At 35.7% G+C, this 10,762-nt stretch overlaps 1 protein-coding gene across 1 annotated transcript in view; it reads left to right on the forward strand.

Annotated features, from left to right (window-relative positions):
• Positions 1–10,515, forward strand: part of LOC120522978 (MORC family CW-type zinc finger protein 3-like) — an 81,521-nt gene extending 71,006 nt beyond the window's left edge. The window contains exons 14-17 of the mRNA XM_039743849.1: positions 1–46; positions 3,015–3,840; positions 8,811–8,974; positions 9,370–10,515. The exon at positions 1–46 is cut by the window's left edge and continues 43 nt beyond it. Of these exons, the coding sequence (XP_039599783.1) occupies positions 1–46; positions 3,015–3,840; positions 8,811–8,974; positions 9,370–9,520 (1,187 nt within the window). The 3' untranslated portion in view covers positions 9,521–10,515. The remainder of the gene's footprint in view (positions 47–3,014; positions 3,841–8,810; positions 8,975–9,369) is intronic.
• The last annotated feature ends 247 nt before the right edge of the window (positions 10,516–10,762 follow it).

A 10,762-nucleotide genomic window follows, 5' to 3' on the forward strand; every position in this document is an offset into this window, starting at 1 on the left:
TTACTGATGTCCGGTCATTATTTGCTGAGAAAAATCCAGGACCACGGTAAGAATTAAAAACAAAAATATGTTTTGTTATAAATAAGATTAATGATTTTAAAGAGTTTTGTGTGTTTTGCCAAATGACAGTCATTTCTACTTTATAAGTTAAATTGACTTGTTTAGTTTAAACTTTTTTGGGCAGGAGCATATGTTCAAATATTGTCCCATTACATTTTAATCACAATCATATTTCTTGTTTATTGTATTGGCACTAGTTGTAAATTTTATTGGTGAAAGGAGCAACCTCATTAAAAAAATGTAATCAACTATTTAAGTCATTTGTGTATTTACAAGATAGGAACTGTATTTGAAATGGAATTTCTTTATTCTATCAAAGTAAATAGCATAATGTATAAATGTGAAATGCAAGTGTTAGGGTTTTGATGTATAACCATCATAAAATATCAATTTTACAATGTTTGAATTTCATGACAAAAAATACTGTATGAGACAAACCTCAAAACCTGTCAGGTTTTTTTTTTTTTTTGTACCTTCATCACAGAGTCAAGCATTTGAAATCAGGACATTCTCTTCAACAAAGCCTGTTTTAGAGTTTATAAAATAATATCTGTTTTAAATGTGAAGGTCTCCAGGGTGCCTTTTTTAAACAAACTTTTTCATACACTGTAGACTTAAGTAGTAGGATATTTTGTTAACAAATGTTTGCAGTTTCCTAGGTGCTACATATTTTGTGCACATGCAAAAGAGCTGTTATTTTCCAGGCTTTGCTTTTGAGTTGGTTGCTTTAATTAGAATATTTAAATTTACAGCTAAAGAAGCAGTGAAAGATTCAAAATTCACTGTTTGCAAAAGACCATAATAAGAAGACTGCAAGAAACTAGGTATTTTTATTAGCATGCAAACTTGTTAATTAGTTACAAAGAAACGAAAAACGAAAAAACTTGATTGAAATGGAAATGTTAGCTTTTTGTGGGACCTCGAAAAATAACAAAGAAGAAAAATAGACTCAAAATTACAAAAAGAAGAAAGCGTCTGACATTGCTAAAGGTAAGAGGGCAGTTCTCTGCTGTTCACTCCAGCGTGTAGAGAGAGCACCCTATACCTGAGTCCGTCGTCTTAATTAGCTTTTTGATTCAATGAGCCTCTCTTGATGTGATGTTAGCAGCCCAGCATGCCACAGCATAGAAAATTACACTAGCCATCACAGAGTTTGATGTAAAGGATGTCACTACGCATATTAAACAAACATTCACCTCAGAAAAAAGTGTCTGCTGTTCCATTCTGTATATAGTTCCACTGTGTTACTGGACAAGTCCAGCCTATGATTGATGTGGACCTTGTTACCTTTTTGACTAGGCTACATAGCCTGTAATCAATACCAGGAAGTAAAAGGTCATTCAGTTCGTTGCAAACAAATTTGAAGAAGAACCAGAAGAGTTTGAGTTGTGTTTTACAGGTGAGGAAAGATAAAACTGCCACATCTGTGATGCATAGTAAAAACACTTGATGACTTAGAGATTCATGTCTAATTCTGGAACTGGCTCACTGGTTATTTTCTGTTATTTGACAATGAATTTCCTGTATATTTAACTATGAATTTGGATGAAGAATAAACATTTCAGTTTAAAAGTTTATTTGGTACTCTCATTTAGACCATTCAGTAGTGACCAATAGATTTTCAGTTTTTACTTTTCAACAGGCAGTTTTCAGAGAACTATTACAGGTTTGCTCATAAGTCAGTCAATTGATGTTTTTTAGAATAAAGTTTTGTGCATCTTCTGAAGAATACATCCTTTTTTTTAGAAACCATTCAGCAACCATATCGAAGGTTTGTTTTAAAAAGTCTCTACAGAGGTAGGCAAAAATGTGGACACCCTAGCTTAAAATGTGTGGTGTTGTAAATACTTAAGTGAGTAGAAGGTGAACTTATCACCAACATACAAAGTTAAAGATTAATATTTTAAGCAAGATATCATGTTTATTTCCATCATTCACAAATACAAAATAAAAGAAAAATGAAAATTGCCTGAAGCAATTGTTTTGGCACCCAACATGGTCAGTAGTTAGTAACATCCTCTTTTAAATGCTTTTTGTAGCCAGCTAAGAGTCTTTCAATTTTTACTTTGGATATTTTTGGCCATTTGTGCTTGCAAAAGATTTCTAATTCTGTGAAATTCTTGGTCCGTCTTGCATGCACTGCTTTTCTGAGATCTATCCACAGATACTTAATGATGTTTCGGTCAGGAAAATGTGAGGGTCATGGTAAAACTGTCAGCTTGCACCTCTTGAGGTATTATAGATTTTGAGGTGTGTTTCTGATCATTATCTTGTGGTAGCACCCATCCTCTTTTTAGCTTCATCTTTTTTACATATGGTGTGATTTTTGCTTCCAGAATTTGATGGTATTAATTTGAAACCATTCTTTCCTCACCTAATGAGATGTTCCCTGTGCCAATGGGTACAACACAAGCCCAAAGCATGATCGATCCACAACCATGCTTAATAGTTGTGGCCAAAAAGTTCTATTTTCATTTCATCAGTCCACAGGACTTGTTTCCAAAATGTTTCTTAATGATGACTGTGAACAAGCCATAGCTCTAATGATCTAGTTAAGGTCTGAGGCTTTGGTAAAAGTTATCTGAGACATTAAATATCTTGGTATGCCCAAACTTTTGTATGGTGCTCCATTCCTTTTTTTTCACTGTACAAAACAAAACATCTTTAACTTTATGCCTTTTGGTGATCAGTTCATCTTCTGCTCACTTAACTGTTCATAGTAACAGACATTTTAAGCAAGGATGCCCAAACGCTTGCATGCCACTGTAAAGTAAACTCAAGGTATTTATTTTCAGAGTAATCTGCATCCACCTTGAATCTCCATAATTTGTATTTGACACCCCTGTTCTGACGTGTATGAGTAATTTCTGTGTAGTTTATGTTAAGTTAATCTTTCAAACTTTTTTTTCTGATGTCATTGTGAGTAATGTGTCCTTACATTTTTATGTATACAGGATGAAGAGGACATTACAAACTTATTTAAGTAGCCCAGATGTGAAGAAGTTAAAACTGAATGAAGTTCAAAGGGATTTAAAAGAGCATGAAGAAGATCTTGATATCTTAATTGTTGAAACAAAAAGTTCTCCAAGACCATCAACCAAGGCAGACATTACAAGGGTAAAAGTAGAGCGCAATGACAGCTTAGAAAATAGTGATATGTGCATGGAGTTCACTGATGGCACTGTAGATAAGAGTACTACCAGCACACTACTGCAAGAACAGCATAAATCAATAATGACTCAGACTGAACAAAAACAGGTCTTATTTATGAAACCTGAGGCAGGTCATTATGAAATGAAAAATGCTAAAGAAGATGAATGTATTAATAAAAACGGCATTTTTGATAGTTTACAGGAACAGGAGAAAAGTATACAAACACAGCCTAAGACTGTATCACAAGAATTGCTCAACTACCAGAAGAAAGTTGCTGATTTGGAGCAGCAGATTATTGAACTTAAAGAAAAGTGTGTAAAGAAGGAGCATATTGAGTTTATTCAGACAGACAGTATCACAGAATACAACTCATTATTAAAACTAAATCTGAATAATGACCAACCAGGAGAACATAAACAATCTTATGAAAAAATGCTAACAGAAATGGAAAAATTAAGAGAGAGATGCAAAGAGCTGGAAACAGTAAAGCAAGAGTGCAGAAAATGCAGATTGACAGAAGAGCAAAGCTTCAGTTGTAAGCTGGAAGACGGCCTTGCCAAACAGCCTGACAACATCTTTAGAAAGCCTCATATCTCTGATGAAGAGATGGAAAAATACAAAGAAGAGGTAAGTGATATTGTGCCTAAAATATTGCTTACTAGTTAGAATTCTACATTCAAATTTATATGTTTCTTATAAAAAACAACTGCTTATCTCTTGATGTTGAATAATTTGCAGAATAGGTTTCCACTAGTTTAAAATGAAGGTAGTTGCCATCTTTGTCTGGTTTAATGCTCACAAAGTTTGACAGTTTCACATACTGTCTGCCATGATGAAATATTTACAGAAGAAAATGAGGGGGGGGGTGTACTTTCAGTATATACAATTTTAAAGAAATTAAGCACTTTACAATTTGTAGTTGTAAGCAAAGCTAAATCAAATTTGTAACACAATTGGGAGGTGTGCATGAAAGTAGTCAAAGTCATGCATTTTACTTCAAGTGCCCGTTAAGTATCATCTACAGTCATATGAAAAAGTTTAGGAACCCCTCTTAATTCTTTGGATTTTTGTTTGGCATTGGCTGAGCTTTCAACGTAGCAACTTCCTTTTAATGTATGGCATGCCTTATGGAAACAATAGTATTTCAGCAGTGACATTACGTTTATTGGATTAACAGAAAATATGCATCATAACAAAATTAGATAGGTGCATAAATTTGGGCACCCCAACAGAGATATTACATCAATACTTAGTTGAGCCTCCTTTTGCAAATATAACAGCCTCTAGACGCCTCCTATAACCTTTGAGTGCCTGCATTCTGGATGGAGGTATTTTTAGACCATTCTTCCATACAAAATCTCTCCAGTTCAGTTAATTTGATGACTGCCAAACATGGACAGTCTGCTTCAAATCAGCCCAAAGATTTTCGATGATATTCAAGTCAGGAGACACTGACTGCCATTCCAGAACATTGTACTTCTCCCTCTGCATGAATGCCTTTGTAGATTTCGAACTGTGTTTTGGGTCATTGTCTTGTTGGAACATCAAACCCCTGACTAACTTCAACTTTGTGACTGATGCTTGAAAATTATCCTGAAGAATTAGTTGATATTGGGTTAAATTAATCCGACCCTTGACTTTAACAAGGGCCCCAGTCCCTGAACTAGCCACACAGCCCTACAGCATGATGGAACCTACACCAAATTTAAAAGTGGGTAGCAGGTGTTTTTCTTGGAATGCAATGTTCTTCATCCACCATGCAAAGTGCTTTTTGTTATAATCAAATAACTCAATTTTTGTCTCATCAGTCCAAAGCGCTTTGTTCCAAAATTAATCTGGCTTGCCTAAATGAGCATTTGCATAAAACAAGTGACTCTGTTTGTAGCGCGAGTGCAGAAAGGGCTTCTTTCCCATCACCCTGCCATACAGATGTTCTTTGTGCAAATTGCGCTGAATTGTAGAATGATGTACAGATACACCATCTACAGCAAAATGCTCTTGCAGGTCTTTGGAGGTGATCTGTGGGTTGTCTAACCATTCTCACAATCCTGCGCATATGCCGCTCCTGTATTTTTCTTGGCCTGCCAGACTTGCAGGGTTTAACAGCAACTGTGCCTGTGACCTTCCATTTCCTGATTACATTCGTTACAGTTGAAACTGACATTTTAAACCTCTGAGAGAGCTTTTTGAAGCCTTCCCCTAAACCATGATACTGAACAATCTTTGTTTTCAGATCTTTTGAGAGTTGCTTTGAGGATCCCATGCTGTTACGCTTCAGAGGAGAGTCAAAGGGAAGCACAACTTACAATTGACCACCTTAAATAGCTTTTCTCATGATTGGACACATCTGTCTATGAAGTTCAAGGATTAATGAGCTAATCCAACCAATTTGGTGTTGCAAGTAATCAGTATTGAGCAGTTACTTACTTAGCAAAATTACAAGGGGGCCTACATTTTTGCACAGACAGTTTTTCACATTTGATTTAATTTCATACAACTAAATACTGCTTCACTAAAAATCTTTGTTCGGGAAACACCCCAGCACTCAGATTCCTAGAAAATGAAAGACATACCACTGTTATCTTTTTTGTTGAAAGTAAAGTAAATTATTATGCAGGCTGAGAGGGGTTCCCAAACTTTTTCATATGACTGTATGTAAACCTCTGTACGCTATATTAGTATTGTAAGATCAATTTTGCTATCAATAGCTTATAAAGAAGATGAAAACAGTGTCTTGTATAGTTAACTGTAGAAGTTGTAGCAGAGTGGCAAAAAGTTTCCAAATAAAACAGATCATTGACATCTTCTGACATTAATGATTTATGTGACACTGGAAATGTGTATTGTAGATCTAGAGCCTGGGAAGATGACATAAGAAGCACAGTCATTTTCTGGCAAATTCCAAACTGGAGGGACTATCTCCTGAAAGGTGTATACTTTAACATTTCAGACTTTAGAGTAGTCCTTTGATGTTGCATTTTTTTAAAATACTTGAGTAAATATTGTTCCATTACAAAAGGCATTTACTTCTCTTGTCTCCAATCTTTGCTTGCTGCAAATTCATATGTTCAGGGGAAAAAAAAAATCAATGTCAGACTATATATTTGCTGGATGATTTCTTAAAGTCAGAAACAGAAACATGCTACCAGACAAAGTATTTAAATTATTATTGGTTTGTACCTTCAGTTCTCCCAATTTGAAATTCTGTATCTCAACAGGGATATAATTAATTTACCATTGGTAGCCTCCTGAGCTTCACTGAAAGCACTGTCACTGTTTCTGGGTAAAAATTTAGGTCTGTCTAAACTTCATTAATTATGCAGCAACTCATATGTAATGGCACGGAAATGAATTAAAAGAAACCTTGAAGAAATCACAAATTATGCTTAGTTTAGGAATATGGGCAGGACTTGGCATTCAAATTAGGATGCTTATGAGCAAAGCCACTGAAAAGGTAACAGTCAGCATTAAATTTGTTATATGTAAGTTTTGCATAACACTGGCCAATAGAAGTGGAAGAAATAGCTATTCAAAAGAACAATTTTAAGGCCCATCTGTAGTTTTCTGCAAAGACTGAGAGTGAACTTTTGGAATCAGACGGCACTAACACTGTTCAAAATCCAGAGATGCTGTTTGTGGTGAAAATCTGTGAGAGAGAGAGAGAGAGAGGGGGTACCCTCAAGGAGTTCTAATTGAAATGGATGAAATACGATACATGAGAATATTGTAAGAATCCTTACTTCTGTAGTCTAAAAAACTGATGCATCACCTTTAAGCAGATCCTTAGCACAAGGATAGAAAAACAAATGTTCCCCTTAGTCTGTACCCCAGCCCAATGAGAATCTGGGGTAGGTTGTTATGGAAACTTCAGAGTGGTGGAGCAGAGTGCATAAATGGTATGCATTTTAAGAGGACTTCAGGCTATTAGTGTGTATTTAATTAGTACTAGCCTTATCAATGTGAACAGTCAACGTGGCTCACAGCTGCATGTGGACTGTAGCACAGACCAAAGCGAGTGAGGATGTGTTTGGTGACGTGTTGGGGGCAGGCACATGAGTAAGCAGTGCGCATGCCTCGAGAGAGAGGGTGGATGCAGGAGGAGGGTGAGAGTTGGTTGGGCTCTCTGTCATGCGTTCCCCATAACGCGGGAGGAGGGTTAGAGTGGGCGGTCGGGGCTCTGTCGTGCATACCCCATGGTCAGGCGACTTGGTCGATTAAATACACAGTAGAACCTCGGTTCACAACAATAATTTGTTCCAAAATTCTGGTCATAAACCGATTTGGTTGTGAACCGAAGTAAATTCCCCCATAGGATTGTATGTAAATACAATTAATCCGTTCCAGACCGTACAAACTGTATGTAAATATATATATTTTTAAGTTTTTAAGCACAAATATAGTTAAAAATACCATAGAATGCACAGTGTAATAGTAAACTAAATGTAAAAACATTTGTAATTTGTAATAACATTAAGAAAACCTTGAACAACAGAGAAAAGTAACACTGCAAGAGTTCGCACTATAGCGCTACGAACCGCTCTCTAAAAACACTTTTTTTTTTTTAATGAGCTTTAAGCACAGGGAAAAAAATTAACATTTGAAAAATCCGTAATTTAATAAACAACCAAGAAAAGTAACATTGCAACAATACACGCGCGCGCCTGTTTGTGTGTGTCTCTCTCACACGCCTGTGTGTGTGTCTCTCTCGCGCGCCTGTGTGTGTGTGTGTGTGCCTGTCTGTCGCGCGCCTGTGTGCCTGTCTGTCGCGCGCCTGTGTGCCTGTCTGTCGCGCGCCTGTGTGCCTGTCTGTCGCGCGCCTGTGTGCCTGTCTGTCGTGCGCCTGTGTGTCTGTCTGTTGCGCGCCTGTGTGTCTGTGTCTGTCTCTCTCTCTCTCTCTCTCTCTGTCGTGCGGGGTGCTTTTTCCTTCAGTGGAACAATGGAGCTTCAGGAAGTGCAGGGGCGTCAAACGGCCACTGGCTATGTCCAGATGTTACAGAGAGCATTCCTCATGACTGAGGGCCCTTGTCTGGGTTTTTCAACAGGACAACGCTACAGTACACAACGCCCGCAGGACAAGGGACTTCGTCCAAGAGAATAATATCACTCTTTTGGCCCATCCTCCTTGTTCCCCTGATCTAAATCCAATTGAGAACCTTTGGGGATGGATGGCAAGTGAAGTTTACAAAAATGGACAACAGTTTAAGACAGTAGATGCCCTTCGTGCGGCCGTCTTCACCACTTGGAGAAATGTTCCCACTCACCTCATGGAAATTCTTGCATCAAGCATGCCGCAACGAACAGTATATATGTGTGTATATTTGTATACATCTTCAGCTTTCTGGCAGAGGCCACCAGATTTTGATTTAAAATGTCCTGGTATTTCAAGGAGTTCATTATGCCATGTACCCTAACAAGGTTCCTAGGTCCTTTAGAAGAGAAACAGCCCCACAAAATTTTTAATCTATATTATTGTGCTATTTGATGTACTTTTGTGAAGGATGAAGTAATGTACAAACTTTATTTTGTATATGAAAAGTCATGTTAAAGAAAAGTTTGCTTCAGTTATAGAAATCTAATTGCATACATTTACTATGCAGCTTGAAGCAGCACAGCAGGAAAATGCCAGACTCAGGTCTGAATGTGAAGTGTTGAGAAAACATGTGGAAAGCATGACATCTAGAGGCCTAACAAATATGGGAAGTGGCAGCTGCAGTACTGCTGCACCTGAAATGACATCTGAAAGTATGGAAGAAACTAGAGGGTAAGAAATTAAATATTTTTTAATTAGTTGGTGTAAACTTAGGGTGGCGAAATTGAATAAATCAAAAGTAGCCAACAGTGATGCAGAGATGTAGCCAATCTAAATCAGGCTACAAACTATAAGTAAAGCTTGTTGTAATATTGAAAGAATGACTTAATGTACATGTTATGTAAAACTGACTGATTTAGACCTGAATATTTCTAATGATTACAAGTGTTTGCTATTTGTGTTTTTAGTTCTATTGTCAAATTTTATATTAGACATGTAAATGAGATCCAGGTTTAAATTACCTGATATAAAATGAGGATGTATAATGAACTAATGAACTCTCTGTTTCTAGGAGCAGATATTAATACTTCCTTGATTTTTTTGATTTTTTTTTTTTTTTGCAACAGGAGACTTAAAGCTCTTCGAATAAACGTTGGGAAGTTACTACTTACTTTTGTACCAGAACTTGACTTGGAACAAGTTAATTATGAAAGTGATGTTATTGACGAGATGTTCGATCAAATTTTGGATCAAGTGACCCTAACTAGTGTGTCATAAACTTGATGGAAGTTTAATAGAAAGAAAAGAATATTTTTATTGCTGACAGATTTTGTGATTTTTATATTCATTAATAATTTTAACTATCAGAAAGGGAGACTGTCTTCATTACCTCAGTTTGCAGAAATTCTTTGAAAATGTAATTGAATGTAAATCTGTTTTGATTGTTTTGTAAATAACATGTTTGTTTTTAATTTTGAATGTTAAATGCTTTTTGTTTTTGTACTTATTCAGGGCTAGTTAAGTAAATGCTTTGAAGTAGTTAAAGATGCATACCAAGGTACTACATGGTAACCAAGGACAGTTTCTTGTAAGCCTTTTGGTTAATTATGGACTTTTAAAGATGATTGTTTACAGCCGCAGTAAAGTGCAAAGTAATATTCTGTGAAAACTAGTTCAGTTAATGGTCAAAATAAGGAGCGTACCAACACTTAATTTTGTGAACTTTTAATATACCACTTACATATTCACAAATATATGATGATTTGTTTCAGTAACAGTTTTATAGGTAACAGTAAGAAGATCTTACTGTAATGGTAGTTTGAAACTGCCAAAGAAAAGCAATTTTTATGATATATTTTTAATTTTGTTGTGAACAGGTTATATGCTCTTTTTTAATATCATTGTATTTTTTAATCTACACAGATTACTGCAGAGCTGAGAATTTTTAAACAGATTTTTTTAAATTCCTGTATAATTTAGATACTGTAGTGGAAAGAATTTAACGTCTTTTGTTTTAAAACTAGAAATGTACATATTAGCATTTTAAGACTAAAATACACAAATTGCTGATTTTATGGATTTCTGTAACAATCTAGCAGTGGAAATTAAATCAAAATTTAAGTCTTTTGTATTTTTATTAAGGAGGAGTTGTTAATACTACTGCGACAGCCAAGGGATGAGCATAAATATGATTGTGTGTTTTTTAATTTTATATGCCTTTTATAGTATAAACAATAATGACTATTTATTACTTCATTCTGCAATTTAAGAGACAATATTTTCTTTTAGCGAATATGTGAATTGCAGGCAAAAGTAAAAATGTAATGGAGAGCTTAAGTGACATATCATTAGAGATAAAATATATGTGCATCTTTTTAAATAGAAGGAAAATTGTAAACATGTTATAAGTATTTAAGCTATGCCATTGTTGCTAAAGTAGTTTTTGCACTAATGCTTCATGACTTGTAACTTGGTACCATCTGAGACTGAGTAGTTAAGGAGTCATAACATCCCTAACGT

Source organism: Polypterus senegalus, chromosome 2 (genome assembly GCF_016835505.1).
Source record: "Polypterus senegalus isolate Bchr_013 chromosome 2, ASM1683550v1, whole genome shotgun sequence".
Classification (NCBI taxonomy): Eukaryota; Metazoa; Chordata; class Cladistia; order Polypteriformes; family Polypteridae; genus Polypterus; species Polypterus senegalus.